We start from the raw sequence: 22202 nt of genomic DNA, 5'->3' as shown, positions 1-22202 counted from the left end.
CCTGAACAATACGGTCTAGTCAATTTGGTTGTGTAACAGCATTTAGTGGTATGTTCTGTATTTTTTTACTGTGTTATTATTAACTTGGTGGAATACTCGCGTTTGGTGTCGTTAAGGCACTTCTAAGACTGTGGTTTGACCACTCATGTGCGGTTGGCTTTTATCGTTTCGTTTTAGGAAGCGAGAATTGTTTGAGTTTTATGTGTGTTGGCTTCCGGCACTTATTAAGAGCGCCCGAGTTAACGGCGCTGTGGTTATCATGTGCTGTTGGGATGTTATACTGTATTTTTGAATTTTATCTTGTGTTGATATTATCTGTCGTGTGTTTCAGAACGTAACCAAGGTGCGTAAGTGATGGGCAGTTGTGGGAGGCACGTCGGGGAGCTCTCAGCGGTTTATTTCGGGGACCGTTTCTAGTGGGAAGGCTCCGACGTGTTGAGAGCTCGCTCATCTGTGATTGCGTTGAGAGTTGCCCTCGCCCTTTGGTTGTATCAAATTATTATTTTGTTATTATATTTACTGGTTCTGTGTTGCGTTTCTTTTATTTTATGTTGCCAAGCGCCATTGTCTTTCTCAAAGTTTTTTATATGAATCGTTTTAAATTGTAATGCCAAGTTAACTTATTACTGGATTTTGTCTTTTTGATAAACTCTAAAAGCACTATTGTAAAAGGTTCTTGATTTTATGGTGGCAAGCCGCCGTTATTGTTTTTAATGCTCACTCTTTAACCATTTGTAAAGTTTTGTAAGTTATACGAATTTGTTGTTATTTAAAAGTGTTTAGTATTGACAATTTAATAAATTGTGTCCAGAGTCTGCTGTTTGGATATTATTGAGTGAAACTCGTTGGATAGTCGTCCTATAAGAATACACGTTTCAATGTTAAGTGAACAGTTTCATGGATCAAAGTTTATTCTCTGTATAAAACTTCAGCCGTTAATTTAAGTTGGAATTGCAAACTTCTATCTTATTGGCGCCGTCAAGCGATGCTTTGGTATTTTAGATTGCGTGTGGATTTGTTGGCCATTATCACCTTGAACTAGTTGTGTTTTATAAATTTATCAAGTGAAATTTCACATCATTGGATATTGTTTAATGAACTATTGCTTTAATACTAACTGCGGTTGTCACACTACAACGTCTAACATCTCTTCCTGCATTTGGCGCTACCCAGTGTTTGGCCGTTGGTTTTAGTATTTTAGTGAACTGTGTATTACTACTGGGTTTGTGTGTTCCACAAGCCGTTATCGGTGTGCCCAGGCCCTCCTGCCTGTTGTTGTCACTCGAGCTCTCCAGTAAGGAATTCAGACGCGCGGCCGACGTGAACGCCAGACGTCGAGAATGTGCTGATTGCGGTGTCGATCTTTCAGGCTATCATAACATCATATTGCTGAATGTTTTCCACAGTAGTTAATTCACGTTTTTATGAGATATTGCTATTTTAGTATTTTTTAAACTTAATAAGTTTGAGAAATTGTTATTTTTCATATTCACAAGGCCTGATAATTGACTTCATTTCACAACTAGTGACGTCAGATCTGCAGTTATCTTAAGGCTATATTAGCGTAAAGTTTTATTTTTTTTATTAATTTGAAGATGGGCCCATAAGGGTGTTTTCTTTTAAAGCCTCTTTATCCTCATTGCTTTCATACAATTGAATGACCAGGTTAGATCACAACAATTTTCAAATGCTAATTAATCATTGTGTTGTTACCATTGTTATGTTTTAATTAACGTGGCGAAAATAATTTTTTTTATCCTCAAATGGGATCAGCATTCTACTCCAGCAGCCCAAGTGCCCTGCTTACCAATCCTATACCCTTCCAGGATGCCGTAGGAGACGAGGTCAGTGTCTTACATTAAATAGTTCATCACGATATTGTGAAGTACTGGCAGCAGTATATCACAGAGCTTTGGCTGCTTGTGTTACGGCGTTAAACTGAACAACGAAGCGGCAGGTCTAGAGAAAGTGGACTAACCGCTACGAAGGCCGCCGTGTTGACGGGGTAGAGGTGTCCCGCCGTGATGAGCAGTGGCTTGTGGGCGCGCGCCATCACGATGGACAGCGCCCCCTGGAAGGCGGCGCCGGCGCCCACCCAGTGGCTGCTGTACGCCGCCAGAGACAGCGCCTCGCCCTGACAACAACGGCAACCACACGGTGGGGCGCATCCTCTGAGATTTGTCTGGACTGCAGTCTTTGTGTAATCAGTGCCAAATCGTTTGTGATCAGAGGCTACGGTGCTGGCTTTAAAAGCTAGCGACTTTCCTTGTGGAAGCAGCTGTCTTCCTGTACCTGGTGGAAAAAATCTTGTGAAACGTCTGGGAGAGAAATAGCACTTCGCACAGAAGCGTTATTAATGTAAGGAGGAATGGGATGTCCTGCATTCTGTTACCAAGGCTGACTGCCATAAAGGCTCCGAGGAGGAGTGAGCGGAATCACAGGATCTGGCGGCAGCCATTTTGACGACAGATGGCAGGCCCTGCAGGAAGTGGTTTCATAGTGTTTAGTGTTTTGGAAGTCGACGGTTCGTCTCTGAGTGACAGACAAAGAATTTATTGCAACAGCAAACCAAGAATAATTTGAAAGTGTGACATTATGAAAAGTTTTTCCAGTTTCCGAGCCAACTTTAAGATTTAATAGTTGCACATAATACGGTGGACGCACAAAAGTCGCTTATCAGTTCGTGGAGTCACTAGTTAGTTGCTGGTGAAACAAAGAGCCTGAAGTGACAGTGCAACCGACAGTGGTCAGATGACGAAATATGTCGGAGAAATATGCTCTGATGGACGTGTTACACACCTTTGTGTTTTCTTCAGTGGGTCTCATTTCATTTCTGTGAAATATTGTTTTCTGTTTTAAGTCTAAAAACTGTGACATATGAGCTTGTGTTTTGTTTAGATTGCTGTCTTGTAACTATATATGGCACCGTACAGGTTGGCTTGGTTTCGTGTTTTATTATGGGTTAGTTACCTGCGAAGATTATGCTTAAAGAATTATTATTAGTCAACTATTTTTCGAAGAGGAGCAGCGGTACAACTTCTGGATTTTCACTTCACACTCACCAGGTGTCACACGTTGTCATAAACAAAAACTAGCTTTAGGAAAGGTTATGTCACCACACTCATCGAAAGATGCTCTGTTCTGGCCGCCGGTCACTTATTAATGATTTTTTTGTCCATTGTGGCAGAGTGAGCGATGGAGAGAGAGGGAGTGGGGGGCGGCGACGGAGGGAGACAGAGAGGCGGGTGGGCAAGGGAGGGAGTGAGGAATGGAGGGGTTGATAAGCAGGTGTTCTTGGAGACGAAGAACTGTCATTGAACAAATCATTTGAATCGCACATTATTAAGAGGGGATAATTACTCAGAAACTGAAAATACGAGTTTGTCGGTTTCTTGAGACACAGATGCATTGATTGGAACTAAAATGGGTGCCTGTCTTTGCCTCGCTGCGTGTAGAGAACGGATTTAAATCTCTATTTCATTCTAATAGGGCCTAACTCCTGAATTGTCACGTTTCCAAGACAAACTTGAGGCAGACCTGGAATCATGCTGAACCAGTCGATGATTCCCCTTGAAAATTTACAATATTACATTTCTCACATTTGGAAGTTTCAAATAGACGAAAAGAGAGAAAAAAAGCAAGAAAACAAAGACAAGCTTGATTTCTTTTGACTATGCTATGAATTTTTGAGGTACAGAACACGAAAATGGATGGAGCTATGTTGTACTGTGTTAATAAGGTTCAAAATGGTTCAAATGGCTCTGAGCACTATGGGACTTAACATCCGAGGTCATCAGTCCCGTAGAACTTAGAACTACTTAAACCTAACTAACCTAAGGACATCACACACACCCATGCCCGAGGCAGGATTCGAACCTGCGACCGTAGCGGTCGCGCGGTTCCAGACTGACGCGCCTAGAACCGCTCGGCCACTCCGGCCGGTTTGTTGAGAGGTGAAGGCTTCATTAAAGCGTGACTGAAAACTTTCATGGTCCGTTCGGGATTCGATCGCACAATCTTTCGGTTTCCGGTGTGCACTGCTAGGCCATATGATGTTCTCGTGCAGTTTTAAAAGTACGGGAACTGTTAAATAATGGATTAACGGTCTTGATTGGCTGAAATAAAATTTACACACTCACAGAAATTTATTCAACTCATATGTGCGATCTTACACAACGGATATTATCATCATGAACACCAAAAACAAAGTGAGCGCCCCCTGCTCTAGGAGCCTCATCTCTTCCTGCACCCCCTCCCTGACGTCACATCCACTAGCTATCAGAGTGTGCGTTTAATGCATCATATACAACGTCACATGTATCTCTTAACACATATTGAACTGCATTATTATATTTTAGCAAAGGCTGGGAATTGTACTGTCAGAACAACCGAGCCTCACAATTCTGCAGCTGGCTTCGGATTACTTTGCCAATTCGTACACGGTAACACTGGGAGCCATGGCTAGCGACGCAGTGACGTGAGCTCAACCACGGTCTAATCCGTGTGCTGGAGTATCGACCACTGGTTCGACACAGCAGCCCGTCTGAGCAGTCCCCACGCCTCCTATCAGAAATTGAACACTAGGACGGAGAATAAGGGTTACCTGGCGCACTCGTGCCCTCATTGTTTTGAATACAGTTACATCGAAGAGCCAGTATGAGCATTTAGCTACGGAAACAACAGTCACAATTTGTTAGCAAAGTAGTGCAGCCATACCTGCTGTGTGATGACGTCAGCCGTCCAGCAGTAGAAGTAAATCTCGGCGCTGTAGAAGGGCAGGATCAGGGCGTACTGCAGGGCCGTGAGGGCGTCCTTAATCTGCACACACGCATACCAAAGAAATTGGACTGAAAGACCTTCTAGGAGGATGAAGGACATAGACAAAGGGATGACATGTTTATCAGGGCACAGCACAATGAGGTTGCGATACAACTGGCTTATTGTTATCTTAGTGAATCAAGTTAGTCTGTAGTGCTCTGTGGATGCATGAGGGACAGGTTGGGATGTGTATCGTCCACCTTTTACTGTTTTCACCATCTCGCACTTCTTCCTTACTATCCATGTACTGATGGTTGATGGGTTTCCTAATTGCTGATCTACATGGCAAGCAGTTGGTCGCTCGGGAGTACCAACTTCTCGGAGGTGTGAGTCGCGCTCACTGACTTCAGCACTACCTAGCTGCAGAAATCAGCGATCAGAGTACAGAACTGCACATTCGTGCCGTCTGTATCGAGCACCGCGTTTAAGTGAGAACGTTTTCATCGATCTATAAGTTATTAACGATGATTTGCCCATTTCAGGTTATAAACTTACTGTCAAAAACTAAACCGGTGACGAACAGGAAATCATCAGATCACCACAAGATTGCAATACTTTATTTGAAGGCGTCCACATAAAAAGAGCAATTCCTTACTCCACGTAAGTTACAAATTTTACAATTTATCTCGCAGATTTGTACATGAACATACAATTTATTGCTCTAGAAAATTTTGCGACTTTGCTATCTATACTCTGCATATCCAGCACGAAATTGACAAGCATTTTCAACTCTGGTCCCGAAATCTATTAATGTCACTTTGTCCATGAAGATAATTATCCTGAAAATTGGAGACTTTATGCTCTTTTGAACTAAATACAGGGTGTTTCAAAATAATATACATATACGCTCACTGAAATTTAATATCTCCTATAAAGTAGACAGAAAGAAAATAGTGTCGTAGGCAGTAAGCAGTGACTGCCAAGGTAGTTATGCTCCAAATGACGACTCTCCACCGCAGAACATGTTCGACAACGATTTAGAACTGAGCGAAATACCATCTGTGTTATTTCTTATCGAATACCATCCCCATCTAGCTCAATTTGCTGTCTTAGATCACACCTACATCGACATTACGTGAAAAACCTGCAATCCACACCTAAGTGCCTGGCAGAGCGATCATCAAAACACCTTTCCATTATTTCTTTAACGTTACACTTGCGAACAGCGCAAGAGAAAAACGAACATTTAAATCTCTCCGTACAGGATCTGACTTCTCATATTTTATTACGATGATTGTTTCTACCTATCTAAGTGGGCGTCAAAAAATTAATTTCGCGTTCGGAGGTAGAAGTCGGTGACTGAAATTTGGCGAAAATGTCTATCCTCAACGAAAAACGTATTTGTTTTAATGATTCCAACCCAAACGCACGTGTCATATCCGCGTCTGTCCTGTATTTCGCAGTAATACAACACGGGCTGCCCTTCTCTGAACTTCGTCAGTCCTTTTCTTTTATCAATCTTGTTATTTGCTGTCAATGTTTTAATCTACAATTTTTACGCTCTACAACTCCCTCTAGTACCATCGAAGTCATTCCCTGACGTCTTAACAAATGTCCTATCATCCTGTCCCTTCTCCTGATCAGTGTTTTTCACATATTCCTTTCCTCTCCGACTCTGCACAGAACCTCCTCATTACTTACCTTATCTGTCCACCTAATTTTCAGCATTCGTCTGTAGCACCGCATCTGAAATGCTCCGATTCTCTTCTGTTCCGGTTTTCCCCCAGTCCATGTTTCACTACCGTACAATGTTGTGATCCAAACGCAGATTCTCAGAAATTTCTGCATTCCCCTGGCCAGGAATGCATTTTTCTCCAGTGCTAGCCTGCTTTTGATGTCCTCCTTGCCCCGTCTGCCATGGGTTATTTTGCTACCTTGGTAGCAGAATTTCTTAACTTGATCTACTTCGTGATCAGCACTTATGATGTTAAGTTTCTCACTGTTTTCATTTCTGCTACTTATCATTACTTTCGTCTTTCTTCAATTTACTCTCAGTTCATATCCTGTACTCACTGGACTGTTCATTCCATTCAGCAGATCCTATAATTCATCTTCCCTTTCACTTAGGATAGCAAAGTCGACAGCAACTCTTATCATTGATATCCTTTCAACTTCAATTTTAATGCCACTCTTGAATCTTTCTTTTATTTCCTTCATTGCTTCTCCGATGTATAGGTTGAACAGTAGGGCCGAAAGACTACATTCCAGTCTTACAGCCTTCTTAATCCGCGCTTCGCTCTTGGTCTTCTATACCACGCTGTAGTGCTCCAGAAGAGAACAGACAAGCGCAATGTAGACAGTTTCTTTAGTAGACATATCGCATCTTCTGCCAATGAAACGCAGTCTTTGGGTCACCTTCAGCACAATAGCGTCTACGTGACGGTTTCAGATTACGCTGTTCGTAGTTAAAATCCCTAGATATTTAGCTGTACTAGCAGGCTTTAGAATTGTTTGATTTATAGCGTAACCAAAATTTAATGGATTCCTTGCAGTGCTCACGTCGATGACCTCACACTTTCCATTAATTAGGATCAATTTCCACTTTTTGCATCATACAAATATGTTGTCTAAATTGTACTGCAATTGGTTTTGATATTCTGATGACTTTGCTAGACAGTAAACTACAGCGTCATCTACAGACAATCTAAATGGCCTGCTGCGATCGTCTTCCAAATCTTGTACACTGATTAAGAATAGCAGGTGGATCCCCGAATATCACTTCTGTTTTACTCGTTGACTTTCGGGGCTTTCTGACAGCTAATCACGAATCCTATAGCACAATGAGACGATACTCTGTAGCCACGCACTTTTATATGGGACCGCTTGTGAGGAGCAGTGTCGAAAGCCTTTCGAAAATCTAGAAATATGTAACCAATCTGAGATATCCTGTAGATAGCACTCAATTCTTCAAGTGAATAAAGAACCAGCTGTGTTTCACAAGAACAATATTTTTTGAATTCGTGCTGACTATGTGTCAATGGGTCATTGTCTTAGAGGTAGTTCATAATGTTCGAACACCCTACTGCATATCGACGTCAGTGATATGGGTCTTCAGCTCAGCGGATAACTCTTATTTCCTGTCTTGAGTATTGTAGGATCCCGTGCAACTTTCCAGTATATAATGTAGCGTACGTTTCTTTTGCTGAGCTAGCGGTTGTATATAACAGTTAAGTATGGAGCTATTGTATCAGGATATCTTGAGAGCAATGTAGTTACTGTATAATAATAAGCGGAAAATTTTCCATTATTAAGTGACTTAAATCGCATCGCTACACCGAGTACATCTACTTCTATGTTGCTCATGTTCGCACATTCGAATTCTGGAATAATTACTTCGCCCCTTTGGTGAAGGAGCTTCGGAAAACCGTGCTTAAGTACTCCACTTCAGCTGCGCAGTCATCGCAACCAACACCATTCCTATTGGACAGTGAAAGCAATGGTTGTGTTTTACTACCGGTGTACTTTACATAGCACCACAGCCTCTTTGGATTTCGAGAGTTTCGTTGTGGAAACTATTAAAAGCATTTCGCACTGAAGTTCGCACTAATTTTCTAGCTTCAGAAACACATCGTCACTCCTGCAGATTTTAAGTTCTTTCTATGTTGGCATGTTTCTTCGTTGTTTCTGTAACAGTGTTCCGTCTTGTTTTGTGTACCATGGGAAATCAATTCCGTCTCTTACACATTTTTTCGATATAAATCTGTCAATAAGCCGTCGACACTATTTCTTTGCAATATAAGCCACTTATAACTGCAACAACTACATCACCACCAACTGTACTTTATATATATTTTCTGGAAACCAATAGGTCCTTTGTAAGTATTTGATCTTAACTTATCTTCGGCTTTAGTCACCTTTCAGTACTTTCTATTAGCGCTTGAAGCTCTGGTTCTTTCCCAATACAGCTACGACAATGTGCAACCATAATACGGATTGTTCGTTTGTCTGTTTTATCATTTGAGTGAAAATTAGGGGGTGGCATTATCTCGCACTATACGCTCAAAACTTAAGTGTAATAATGCAGGGACCAGAGGGCTGCAAGTGAAGGTTTCGCACAGCTCCAATTAGCAGTCTGGATGCGACCAGTATAGTGCCGTATAAATATTTATGTATTTACTAAGTACCTACAACATATGTTCAACTGACACCTTCCACATTGTAATGTTTGACTTGAATGTGATCAGACAGACGAGAATCTAAGCAGCTAACTGGTAGGGGGTATATGTTAATACGTTAATTTTCCCGAATGTTTCCATTCATCCACTCCTGGATGTTCGATGTTATGCACTCGTGAAATTCCCCAACACGAACCAGATCATAGACGGTCGGGGAGGGGGAGGGGGGGGGGGAGGATGAGAGACGGAGATGGCAGATCACTCCACGCTATTTCACTTAGGAGGTGCGCAGAAATATTCAGAGGCATCCACAGCTTCAGCCACGAACCTATAGCAGAAACGCAGAGACACAGGAAGAACTATGGTTGGCAAATACTTACCGAATGCCAGTTTGTAGGAAGTCAGAGAGGCTACGTAACCTTCTCTTGAAGCCCTGTGGTTCCTGCACTATTATACCTAAGTTTGTAAGTTTGGAACGTGCGAGATCATTAACTGCCATCCACTAATTTCCACTCAAATGGTAGGACAGACCTTGGAACAATCGGTGTTATGGTCGTACACCGCCGTAGCTGTGTCGGGGATGACACGGCGGCCGGTCGGTACCGTTGGGCTTTCCAATACCAATTCGGACGGAATTTAGTTTTGTTTAATACCAAGATCTTTGTCAATGGAGTAAACACGAAAAGTTTGCTGCTCCTTAATTAAAGCTAAAAGTCCAGCTTTCGTTAAATCTAGCTCATTATGCTTGTGCGCACTAGGCAGCCAGGACTATTTCAGTTTTTAACGAACTACAGCAAGGTGGTTCACTCTCTTGCGTGTTCTCATATGTTGCTTTATCAGCAATGGTTGTGCTTCTACAGGTTAATCCCAGAATAATCTAGGTGTCCACATATTTTTTTAAAAAGTTTTCCGGTGCATCTCTGAATGATATTTTGAAGTTTTGCTTTTGCAGTCATATACGGGAAGTGAGCCTGAAACGACATTCATACATAACAATCATATGTTAACTGGCACTTTTACCCACTAATACCCCTCGCATACTATTACTTTGCCAACATTTGTTTACAGTGTAATGTGTACGAATCATCTCACTGCCCCGCTGATGCTTTATATTTTTCCTCAAACTCTAATGTAATGTCGTACACCCTTTTGTGACTATGTCCTCTCCTTTGCAGATGATGATTCGTTTATCCTTGCACCTTTTAATAACATACCCCATAGGTATATCAACATCCAATTTTTTCTGGCTTTGAAGTCCAGTTCTGTGCGCCAACAGCTGCAAAGTTTTTTCATAGAAGCTGTTTCTTTGTCTTGTTCTCTAAATTGCAGAAATTGGCATCGAGTACCACATTTGCTCATATTGTGAACGAAAATGTTATTGTGGTCACTCTGTCTCTTCCTTGCACACCCGTCAGTTTCTCAACTATAACGTAATATTTCTGCCTTCCATCGTATTCTGTACCTGCGCTGTCCGTCTTTTCTCATCGTGATTACCAACAAATTTAATGACTGCGAAGATGTTTTCCGGTATCACTTCCCACGCTCATACTGCGAGGTAACGATGCACACTACTCTCAGCTCGAACGTAGCTATATGTATATCTGGTCACGTGACTATGATCGGTCTTCCGGTACGTTTTGTCTAGCAAACAAAGATTATTTTGAAAACTGCATTCATGTTTGCTTGAACTAAGAAAGGTACTTACTTAAGGTGTAGGCCTGCTCACCTGTATCTGCTGGTAGAGAGTCATGCAGAGGCCGACCATGGTGGTGGAGAGCTGCACCAGCACCATGGTGCTCATGGCGGCCTCCAGGTCGCGCAGGAACCTGCAGCACATACCAAACCGTGATACTCACTTCAGAGGAGTAGCGTAGCCTGCCAAAGACTTCATTAAAATGCAGTGCAGGTTCTACCTGAAATTTCAAGGTCACTGATATATAGCGTGGTTACAAGCGCAAATTCAGGGTCTTAACCGGTAACATGGAGCAATTGGGGCCTTTTGTCCTCAAGGTCATTCGTGTTTGCCTGAAGAATTCCCACACCTCAGGGAACTGCATCATGTGAGTTATTGTGCGCCGTCCCTGCCACCACTGCTGCTGCCTATTCGCCATTGCAAATGAAGGCTAGTGTGCCGCAATGGACATACGAGGTCATCACCTCTCCCAGTATGTAATGAGGCCACTGAAGCACTGTGCCGGCTCTGCACCAGATAATGAGGTCCCACTTCTCTGGGCCAATATGAATCATGTTCCCCCTCCCTCCACATTTCTTTTATTATTACAACTGCATCATTTTCGTCTTTCGACATTTGCTATGAAAGGATCATCATGAAATCCAAGTAGTAGAGATTGCCTTCTGGTCAGATTAAGAAGAAGTATAGGTAATTGTCCATCCTTTAATATTAATATTGTTATTAACATCTTATCTGTTAAACTCGTGTATTTTTATTTTTCCAAGAGGGCAATGAATGCCTGATGTGCGACTAGAGGAAATGTTGGACCGGGACACAGAGGTGTTGGCTTCTTCCAAATCTATTAGATCTGCGGTTCAATTATACACCGTCACAGCCACAACAGTAGCACCAGTAGCAACCAGAACTATTGCAATTCGCCAAGCTCTCGTTTAGGAGTTCTAGATTATTACTGTTCGCCATACTGTATAACGTGGAGTGTGTTAGTGTGTATCATTTCATTGAGAGAAATTAATTAAGGTTCATGCACAAAAACGTGGGGTTAAACTGCGAAAGTTGCCTATGTATCCTATGACCATACCACTTTACCTTGCACAGCAAATCTTGTTGTGAACATGTGCAATGATGTGGCTTAATTTGGTTTGGACATTTAATTAGTACAGATGTGTATACTCATTAGCAGCAATATGAACTATTTTTGGCTGACATTATGGCCTGTATTCATTCAAAATCAATTTTTAGGCACAAAGAGTGTCCTATTAATGGTATCTCGATTTAAACAAGATTATTATTATCAAGAAAAGACAACAGCGAAAGTTGTAAAGTACATGGCATTTTTTATTTATCGAAAAGTGACTGATCTGAGTTTTGAACATTGAATATTACCACAAGACTTTTGGTCATTGATTTCTGAATGCTTCCCTGCGAACCTGGAGCACTAGGGTGAGTTGCTGTGAACAGTTCAGTCACAGGGCTGTTCTGATCAGAATCGACAGCAAACCAAAGGCAACAATCACAGTTAAGAAGTACATGTGAACATTACAGGAAGAAGATCAAGAAATTCAGAAAGTATATGCATACTGAATGGGGTGATTAACTACGTAAAGGTAGATGAAAACCTTATAGTCGTGGGGGATTGAAATGTGGTTGCAAGAGAATATGGAATAGGCCGTAGGAAGGAGAGAGAAGAACGAATTATTGAGTTCTGCAATAAATTTCACGTGATGACAGCGAATACACTGTTCAAGAATCATAAGAGGAGGAGGTACACTTGAAAAAGACCCTGAGAGTCAGGAAGAATACACCTTGACTACATCATGGTCAGATAGAGATTATGAATTCAGTTATTGGATTGTAAGATGTACCCTGGAGAGATACAGACTCGGATCATAATTTGGTAAGGATGAAGAGTAGACTGAAGTTCAAGAGAATCGTATGGAAGAATTAGTGTGGAACAAAGTGGAATACTAAGGAACCGAGGAATGATGAGATGCGTTTGAAGTTCACTAATGGTGCAGATACTGAGGTAAGGGATATCATAGTAGGCAGTTTACTTGAAGAGGAATGGACTTTTATAAGATGGTCAATCACAGATGTTGGACAGTCATATATAGATACAAGAAAGCTCACTCTCATAATCCTTCGATAGCAGAAGAAATACTTAAATCGATAGATGAAAGGAAGAAGTATAAACATGTTCAGGGGAAGACAGGAATATAGCAATATAAATCACTTAGGAATGAAATGAATAGGAAGTGCAGGACATCCAAGGCAAAGCGGCTCGAGGAAAAATGTGGTGAAATCATAAAATTAATTATTACTGAAACAAGTGTCTGAGGGTATAAAAAAATAAAAACAACCTTCGGTGAAATTAATAGCAATGGTGATAACATATAGAGTGCAATGGGAATTCCACTCTTAGGGTCAGAAGAAAGAAAAGATAGGTGGAAAGAATACATTTAAAGCCACTATGAGAAGGAGGACATATCTGGCGACTTGACAGAAGAAGAAGCTGGAGTCGATTAGGAGGATATAGGGGATCCAGCATTATATTTGGAATTTAGCAAAGCTCTGGGATACTTGAGGTCAATTAAAGTGCAGGAGATAGGTAACATTCCATTGCAATTTCCAAAATAATTGGGAGAAATGGTAACCAAACGACTCTTCAAGTTGATGCGCAGAATCTGTGGACTGGCCATGTACCACCAGACTTTCGGAAAAATGTCATCCAGAAAATTCCGATAACAGCAATGGACGGTAGGTGCGAGAGTCTGGGGAAGGTTTTCGTGGCGGTCTCTGGGTGATCTCTTCATTTTGGAAGGCACGAAGAATAGATAAAATATGTCTCTACTCATGGGGACCATGTCCACATATCTATTTGCAGTTTGTTATTCCTCAGCATGATGGCATCTACCAGCAGTACAATGCAACATGTCACGTACCTCGCAGCGTACATGCGTGGTTCGAAGAGCATCATACTTTCCCGGTCACCAAACTACACGCATTTAAACCCAATCGAGAATATGTGGGACCATCTCAATCAGCCTATTTACGTCATGGATACTCAGCCGAGAATCTCAGTGTAGATGGCTACTGTATTGGAGTCGGTATGTCTCCATATTTCTGTCTGTGCCTTCCAGACCCTGTTTAGCTACCTGCACGTCTCGCACTGAAAAGCGGTTGTTCAGGCTTTGGACAGGTGGTCAGGTTAATATATCTGGAGAGCGCTTCTCTATGGGCGGATTGCGAGCATTCCGCTTTGTTTTCTGTCTCATGTGACATGTGAATCTTGTTGTTGTAACACCCGTCGTATTTCATAAACAGTTCAAGCTATCAAAACGTATTTTCTGCAGACGATAGTAAACAAAGATGTGCCTTTATTGATTAATATTCGAAACTTTTTTATCTATCGAGTTACAGATGAAGTGTATTTTTTTTTCATTGGAACGATGTAATTCTTTTAGCACTATTTACTATCTCATGAAAGAGATTGTTGTGATTACGCACCTTAATATTTACGATATGCTGTTAGGGATACTCAGACTTAATCTTTATCTGTTTGTCATTATTTCACAAGACGTAAATGCTAAGCAACTAAATGTTTCAAATTATTTCGATTTCCATCTAGAACCTTTCCTTATTTACAACTTTTAGAATGCGTTGTAGCTACATGTAATGATATGAGCTCGCCAATTAGCTTCACCACCAATGATCCTTGTGTGGAGGGCCTCTCACACTACTTTAGTTTCTTTTAACCTGTGATGACGATTACCAGGTGTAATTGCCTGTCACCGTCTTCATGATTTCTTCCTTTGTACAGTCACAATGGCGTGCCATTTTCAAAAACGAAAATGAAATTAGCTACATAAACAAGATCACAACAGTAAATACACATAGGCTGTATGATGGAAAGCTGCTGAGCACTCGGTGCAGAAATGTGACTACCTGGCCGCCATACCTTTCTGCTAAGTGCCTCATGCGGCAACCGAAACAGACATCCAAGTAGCCGCCGTGTTATGTTGAAAGCATACTGGTGGAGCGCGTGTCCACGACTACAGGGTGTTTCAGTAACAGAGTGCAAACATTTTCAGGACTTCGAGGATGCCCCTCTGAAAAATTTGAGGTAGGGAACCTGGGGTACGAAAAGCCAGATTAATAAGAATAAAATCGCATTACTGTGTAAATCTTTATTTACATTTGTTAACTGCGAATACCATCATTGACACAACGAAAGTGTCATTTGTACTGTATCTTACAAAATGTGCTAAAACTGACGGCCATCAACCCCAATGCAGCCGCGACATCGGCGAACAAGATCCTGACGCACCCTGACAAATATACTTGGTGTGTTTCGAATCACATTACGGGCAGCTGCAATTCCGGCAACTAATTCCATCTCCGTATCCACTGGCGACTCATACAAAAGTGACTTTAGATATCACCACAGGAAATAATCGGGGGGATCCAGGACAGGTGACCTCGAAGGCCGTGGAATGGGACCTCCTCTTACAATCCAGCTACCAGGAAATACCGTACCGGTACTGCTCCACCGTACTGTACTGTACATCTCTGACTAGCACTGAGTAACGAATGGGGTCTGCCGTTGAATCTTAGCACGTTCTGTCATGGAACAATGTAAATACGGTACAACAGAGCCACCTTGTTCAGTGGAGTATTCTCTGTGTCCTTTTACATTTCTGCACGCTGTCACGGAAACACCCTGCAGAGCACCTAACGGAAAGACCAAAGGGGCACTTACAGGGTGTTTCAAAAATGACCGGTATATTTGAAACGGCAATAAAAACTAAACGAGCAGCGATAGAAATACACCGTTTGTTGCAATATGCTTGGGACAACAGTACATTTTCAGGCGGACAAACTTTCGAAATTACAGTAGTTACAATTTTCAACAACAGATGGCGCTGCAAGTGATGTGAAAGATATAGAAGACAACGCAGTCTGTGGGTGCGCCATTCTGTACGTCGTCTTTCTGCTGTAAGCGTGTGCTGTTCACAACGTGCAAGTGTGCTGTAGACAACATGGTTTATTACTTAGAACAGAGGATTTTTCTGGTGTTGGAATTCCACCGCCTAGAACACAGTGTTGTTGCAACAAGACGAAGTTTTCAACGGAGGTTTAATGTAACCAAAGGACCGAAAAGCGATACAATAAAGGATCTGTTTGAAAAATTTCAACGGACTGGGAACGTGACGGATGAACGTGCTGGAAAGGTAGGGAGACCGCGTACGGCAACCACAGAGGGCAACGCGCAGCTAGTGCAGCAGGTGATCCGACAGCGGCCTCGGGTTTCCGATCGCCGTGTTGCAGCTGCGGTCCAAATGACGCCAACGTCCACGTATCGTCTCGTGTGCCAGAGTTTACACCTCTATCCGTACAAAATTCAAACGCGGCAACCCCTCAGCGCCGCTACCATTGCTGCACGAGAGACATTCGCTAACGATATAGTGCACAGGATTGGTGACGGCGATATGCATGTGGGCAGCATTTGGTTTACTGACGAAGCTTATTTTTACCTGGACGGCTTCGTGAATAAACAGAACTGGCGCATATGGGGAACCGAAAAGCCCCATGTTGCAGTCCCGTCGTCCCTGCATCCTCAAAAAGCACTGGTCTGGGCCGCCATTTCTTCCAAAGGAATCATTGGCCCATTTTTCATATCCGAAACGATTACTGCATCACGCTATCTGGACATTCTTCGTGAATTTGTGGCGGTACAAACTGCCTTAGACGACACTGCGAACACGTCGTGGTTTATGCAAGATGGTGCCCGGCCACATCGCACGGCCGACGTCTTTAATTTCCTGAATGAATATTTCGATGATCGTGTGATTGCTTTGGGCTATCCGAAACATACAGGAGGCGGCGTGGATTGGCCTCCCTATTCGCCAGACATGAACCCCTGTGACTTCTTTCTGTGGGGACACTTGAAAGACCAGGTGTACCGCCAGAATCCAGAAACAATTGAACAGCTGAAGCAGTACATCTTATCTGCAATGTGAAGCCATTCCGCCAGACACGTTGTCAAAGGTTTCGGGTAATTTCATTCAGAGACTACGCCATATTATTGCTACGCATGGTGGATATGTGGAAAATATCGTACTATAGAGTTTCCCAGACCGCAGCGCCATCTGTTGTTGACAATTGTAACTACCGTAATTTCGAAAGTTTGTCTGCCTGAAAATGTACTGTTGTCCCAAGCATATTGCAACAAACGGTGTATTTCTATCGCTGCTCGTTTACTTTGTATTGCCGTTTCAAATATACCGGTCATTTTGAAACACCCTGTACATGTGTCCAGAGCAGGTGGAGACAGCAGCAGCGGCGCGTGTTAACATGTCCAGAGCAGTCAAACAGTAATACATCGCGGGAACAATAACGTAAATAAAAGAAAGGTTCAAGAGTGGGATATAAATTCAGGATGAAAGGACATGAATCAAAAGATTTGCCGATGTCTTTGGTATCCTTTGTGAAAGTGAAGAAGAATTACAGAATATGTTGAATGGAATGAACACCTAATGGGTACATAAAATAGATTCTGTCTAAATCGGAAAATGACAGAGGAATTGATAAGAAGCAGAAATGAGAAGAGTGAGAAACTTAACATCAAAATTGGTGGGCACAAAGTAGATAACGTTAATCATTCTGTTCCCTTTCAAGCAAAATAACGTATGACGGATAGGAAAAGGAGAGCATAAAAAGCAGACTAGCACAAGTCAAGATCGTATTCCTTGCCAAGAAAAGTCTGCTTGTATGAGACGTAGGCCTAATTTACGGAAGAAAATGATGAGAATGTACGTCTGGAGCACAGAATTGGATGGTAATGAATCACAGGCATTAGAAAAACTGGAACAGAAGGTTATCGAAGTGTTTGAATGTCGTGCTACAGAATAATGTTGAAAATCAGGTGGACAGATAACATAAGGAATGAGGTGATTTTCCATAGAACCAGCGAAGAAAGGAACAAGTGTTAAGAGATCAAGGAATAACGCCCTTGGTATTAGAGGGGACTGCAGTAGAGAGTGAAAACTGTAGGGGAGATAATGGAATACATTCAGCAAATGGATCTAGTCCAAGTGCTACTCCAAAATGAAGATTTTGGCGCAGGAAAAGAATTCATGGATACTGCGTCCAAATAATAACTAGGCGGACAAACAGAAAAAAAAGCTGTAGAGTCAACAAGAAAATATGGAGCAACCTATTGCAGTCAATGCACAAAACTATAAATGCGCCTGTAGAAACCATCATTCAACACTTCGACTGATGCTGACCACTGATACAAGTTAATATGTATGAAACAATTGTACCAGATGTAGTCACAGAACTATGTTCATTTCTAGATAAATACTTATAGTCTGATATGTGAAAGAGCTCATAAATAAGTAACATAGTAAGAGCTGCATGTCTGTTCCCTATAAAATCCAATTTATGCTAATGTATACTCATAGTTCTCAGCACGACTGAGTAGATGAAACACGCCCACCACAGGGACCTGGTAGCAATCGATTGGTCCTGCATGATTTCGAAAAGTAGAAGAAGAATGAATGAATGAATGAATGAATGAATGAATGAATCGCTACTTCCTGATGAAATACATACATTTATTGTTGGACAATGCAACTGTAGGAAGGCCAATGTTTTAATATCTATGCTAACACACACAGAGAGGTCCGCTTCAAGCAGGTATAAATACATTTTAAAAAACATTATTTCAGCGCAGTATCAACTACTACAGGAGACTGTGCATGCCGTTGATGGAATAACCTACCAGATATTCAGCGAAAGCAGTGATATCCTACCACTTGAACGAGTAAAGCCTAACAGTGTATTCATATTTAACAATATTACAGTGGAAAATCTGGATGAAATACCGAAATATTTTTGTTTCTACCACCGCATCAGGGTTGACATCTCCTATTTCAGCAAGACATATTCCAGGATCCCAAAGCAGCTGGTAGGCGATAGTGCGAAATTTACGATCGTTTTCATGCAGAACAATTTCAAAATTGAAGCAATAAACAGGAGCCTTAAAATCTCTATTGAAAATGTCAACGAAAGTCTTAAATGTCACACAACAGAAATGCAAACGGTGGGACATGCTATGAACAGTGTAATCCTAAAGGAGCATTAAATTGAAAACAATGTTAGAAGATGTAAAAAAAAAAAGCGTGGATAAAATGCATGTTTGACCATCAGGTCCTTTCATTTTAAACCCAAATATCGACCGGTTTCAATCATGACTATCTTCACGGATAAGAATTATAAAGGTTTAAGCCACATCATTACATTTGTCCTTACTTGAATATTGGTAGAGCATGTCATGAACATCAGTGTGCGCCACAGGACTTTCAGAAGCAAAAAACACTAATGCCAAGTGTACACCGAGTAGTACTGCTCAGGATGAAAGATGTGAAACCCTTCTGAGGTGAATAGGTGTAGTAAATAAAAAGCGTGTGTCGATATAAATCCTATACCAAGATCACAAATTTTATTGACTAATTATTGGTTTCGCCTAGTTGACTAGCCAACTTCAGATAAATTTACAATGTTGTTCAGTGTGTGACAATCATTACCCATCGTCGTGTTCTTAGAGCTAAGTCACCTGAAAATGAGAAATAGTAGTTGCTTATGTAAACTGACAACGTTAAACACTAATCAAATATTGTTACGGTGACCATATTGCCACACATGTGTGTAAATACAAAGGTAGATGTGACTAAGAAAATCCTCCATAAGCCTTACATGCTACATCATTTATGGTTACAAAATCTATTTGTAAATATTTTCTGTATTGTGAAGATACAGAAACTGTATAAACACAAATGTTGGAACCATTAATAATGTACCCACTCATTGCTAGGCTAAAATGCCAATACAGGGTGTTACAAAAAGGTACGGCCAAACTTTCAGCAAACATTCCTCATACACAAATAAAGAAAAGATGTTATGTGCACATGTGTCCGGAAACGCTTAATTTCCATGTTAGAGCTCATTTTAGTTTCGTCAGTATGTACTGTACTTCCTCGATTCACCGCCAGTTGGCCCAATTGAAGGAAGGTAATGTTGACATCGGTGCTTGTGTTGACATGCGACTCATTGCTCAAGCACATCATTACGTAGCATCAACAGGTTAGTGTTCATCACGAACGTGGTTTTGCAGTCAGTGCAATGTTTACAAATGCGGAGTTGGCAGATGCCCATTTGATGTATGGATTAGCACGGGGCAATAGCCGTGGCGCGGTACGTTTGTATCGAGACAGATTTCCAGAACGAAGGTGTCCCAACAGGAAGACGTTCGAAGCAATTGATCGGCGTCTTAGGGAGCACGGAACGTTCCAGCCTATGACTCGCGACTGGGGAAGACCTAGAACGACGAGGACACCTGCAATGGACGAGGCAATACTTCGTGCAGTTGACGATAACCCTAATGTCAGCGTCAGAGAAGTTGCTGCTGTACAAGGTAACGTTGACCACGTCACTGTATGGAGAGTGCTACGGAAGAACCAGTTGTTTCCGTACCATGTACAGCATGTGCAGGCACTATCAGCAGCTGATTGGCTTCCACGGGTACACTTCTGCGAATGGTTCATCCAAAAATGTGTCAATCCTCATTTCAGTGCAAATGTTCTCTTTACGGATGAGGCTTCATTCCAACTTGTTCAAATTGTAAATTTTCACGATCGACATGTGTGGGCTGACGGGAATCCGCACGCAATTGTGCAATCACGTCATCAACACAGATTTTCTGTGAACGTTTTGGCAGGCATTGTTGGTGATGTCTTGTTGGGCCCCATGTTCTTCCACCTACGCTCAATGGAGCACGTTATCGTGATTTCATACGGGATACTCTACCTGTGCTGCTAGAACATGTGCCTTTACAAGTACGACACAACATGTGGTTCATGCACGATGGAGCTCCTGCACATTTCAGTCGAAGTGTTCGTACGCTTCTCAACAACTGATTCGGTGACCGATGGATTGGTAGAGGCGGACCAATTGCATGGCCTCCACGCTCTCCTGACCTCAACCCTCTTGACTTTCATTTATGGGGGCATTTGAAAGCTCTTGTCTACGCAACCTCGGTACCAAATGTAGAGACTCTTCGTGCTCGTATTGTGGACGGCTGTGATACAATACGCCATTCTCCAGGGCTGCATCAGCGCATCAGGGATTCCATGCGATGGAGGGTGGATGCATGTATCCTCGCTAACGGAGGACATTTTGAACATTTCCTGTAACAAAGTGTTTGAAGTCACGCTGGTACGTTCTGTTGCTGTGTGTTTCCATTCCATGATTAATGTGATTTGAAGAGAAGTAATCAAATGAGCTCTAACATGGGAAGTAAGCGTTTCCGGACACATGTCCACATAACATATTTTCTTTCTTTGTGTGTGGGGAATGTTTCTTGAAAGTTTGGCCGTACCTTTTTGTAACACCCTGTATAATAGTTGTCTTCCTGTCCAACCATAACGTTTGTCGCTACATGACCTATGTAAGTGTGAATCATCCTTGACATGTCTTTGGATATCGAAAGTGGCTGTGGTGACCGCATACGATAAGTTGCGAAATAACAGGTTCGAGTACTGCTCCGACATAAATTTTCATGTGTTACAAACAGCATAACGCATAGTCACAGAATTTGAAGCGTCGTACTATCATGATGTCTGCTTAGTGTGCATCAGCATGTCAACAAGATGCAAAGTCATTGAGCCACACTGGGCCATTCATCAGAAAATACACCTGATAAGTTTTTAACAGTTGTAACAAAAATCAGTTTTACTCTAAAATGTTCAGACAAGTAACAGAAAGTGTTAAACAGCTCTCATGCACACAGATGAAGGCATAACAGGAGAAGAAGATGTAGAAGAAGGAGAAGAAGAAAGAAGAAGGAGAAGGAGAAGAAAAAGATATACTGTTACAGTGTTAGCGAAATAGATGAAACTTACGGGTGTGGCAGGACCATCCGTATATGCTGACAAGGCATCCCATGTGGTTTACAAAATATGTAATACAGGTTAGGAGAAGGAGTTTGAACGAAAACCTGGTTTAGTGAACTAATGTTTTTAAAAGCCTCGAACACCTGCAGTATACATAGAAACATATACTGAAATATTACTTTTGACTAACGCACACGGCAGGTGAGACAACACGCCAAATGGTCAAATAAAATGCCCAAACAGAAGGATATTCATTAACATTAGTGGCCCGGTTTATCGGGTGTACACGGCGCAGGGGGCAGTAGTGACATTCAGCATAAAAGACTAAACAATATACCTCCAGAGTATGTACACTACGATAGAACAGAATGAAATTAAACTGTAGAACGGATGTAATTGTTTACAGCATCATCCACCGCACTGAATAATTCTCACACGAATGAAATTATATCAGCCATTTTAGAGCTTCGAGAAAGTCGCATCATCGAATAATAATTATGGAGACATGGCCGATGAACTTCACAAGTCAGCAAGGAAGCGCGTCATAATACGAGGTTTAGACGGTTTATGGTAGGCAAATCGTGCAGACGTGGGGCGAAGAGAGAACCTTTATAGGCAACAACT

General features: G+C 41.8%; 1 protein-coding gene across 1 annotated transcript in view; it reads right to left on the bottom strand.

The window, feature by feature from the left end:
• LOC126150321 (odorant receptor Or2-like) overlaps positions 1-22202 on the bottom strand; it is a 114573-nt gene that overhangs the window by 54266 nt on the left and 38105 nt on the right. The window contains exons 3-5 of the mRNA XM_049915869.1: positions 10660-10759; positions 4717-4818; positions 1979-2134 (exon numbers count right to left, since the gene is read on the bottom strand). Coding sequence (XP_049771826.1) covers positions 1979-2134; positions 4717-4818; positions 10660-10759 — 358 coding nt within the window. The remainder of the gene's footprint in view (positions 1-1978; positions 2135-4716; positions 4819-10659; positions 10760-22202) is intronic.

Source organism: Schistocerca cancellata, chromosome 2, assembly GCF_023864275.1.
Source record: "Schistocerca cancellata isolate TAMUIC-IGC-003103 chromosome 2, iqSchCanc2.1, whole genome shotgun sequence".
Taxonomy (NCBI): Eukaryota; Metazoa; Arthropoda; class Insecta; order Orthoptera; family Acrididae; genus Schistocerca; species Schistocerca cancellata.
Note: the sequence above shows the minus strand (reverse complement) of the source record. Positions and strands in the feature narration are given on the sequence as shown.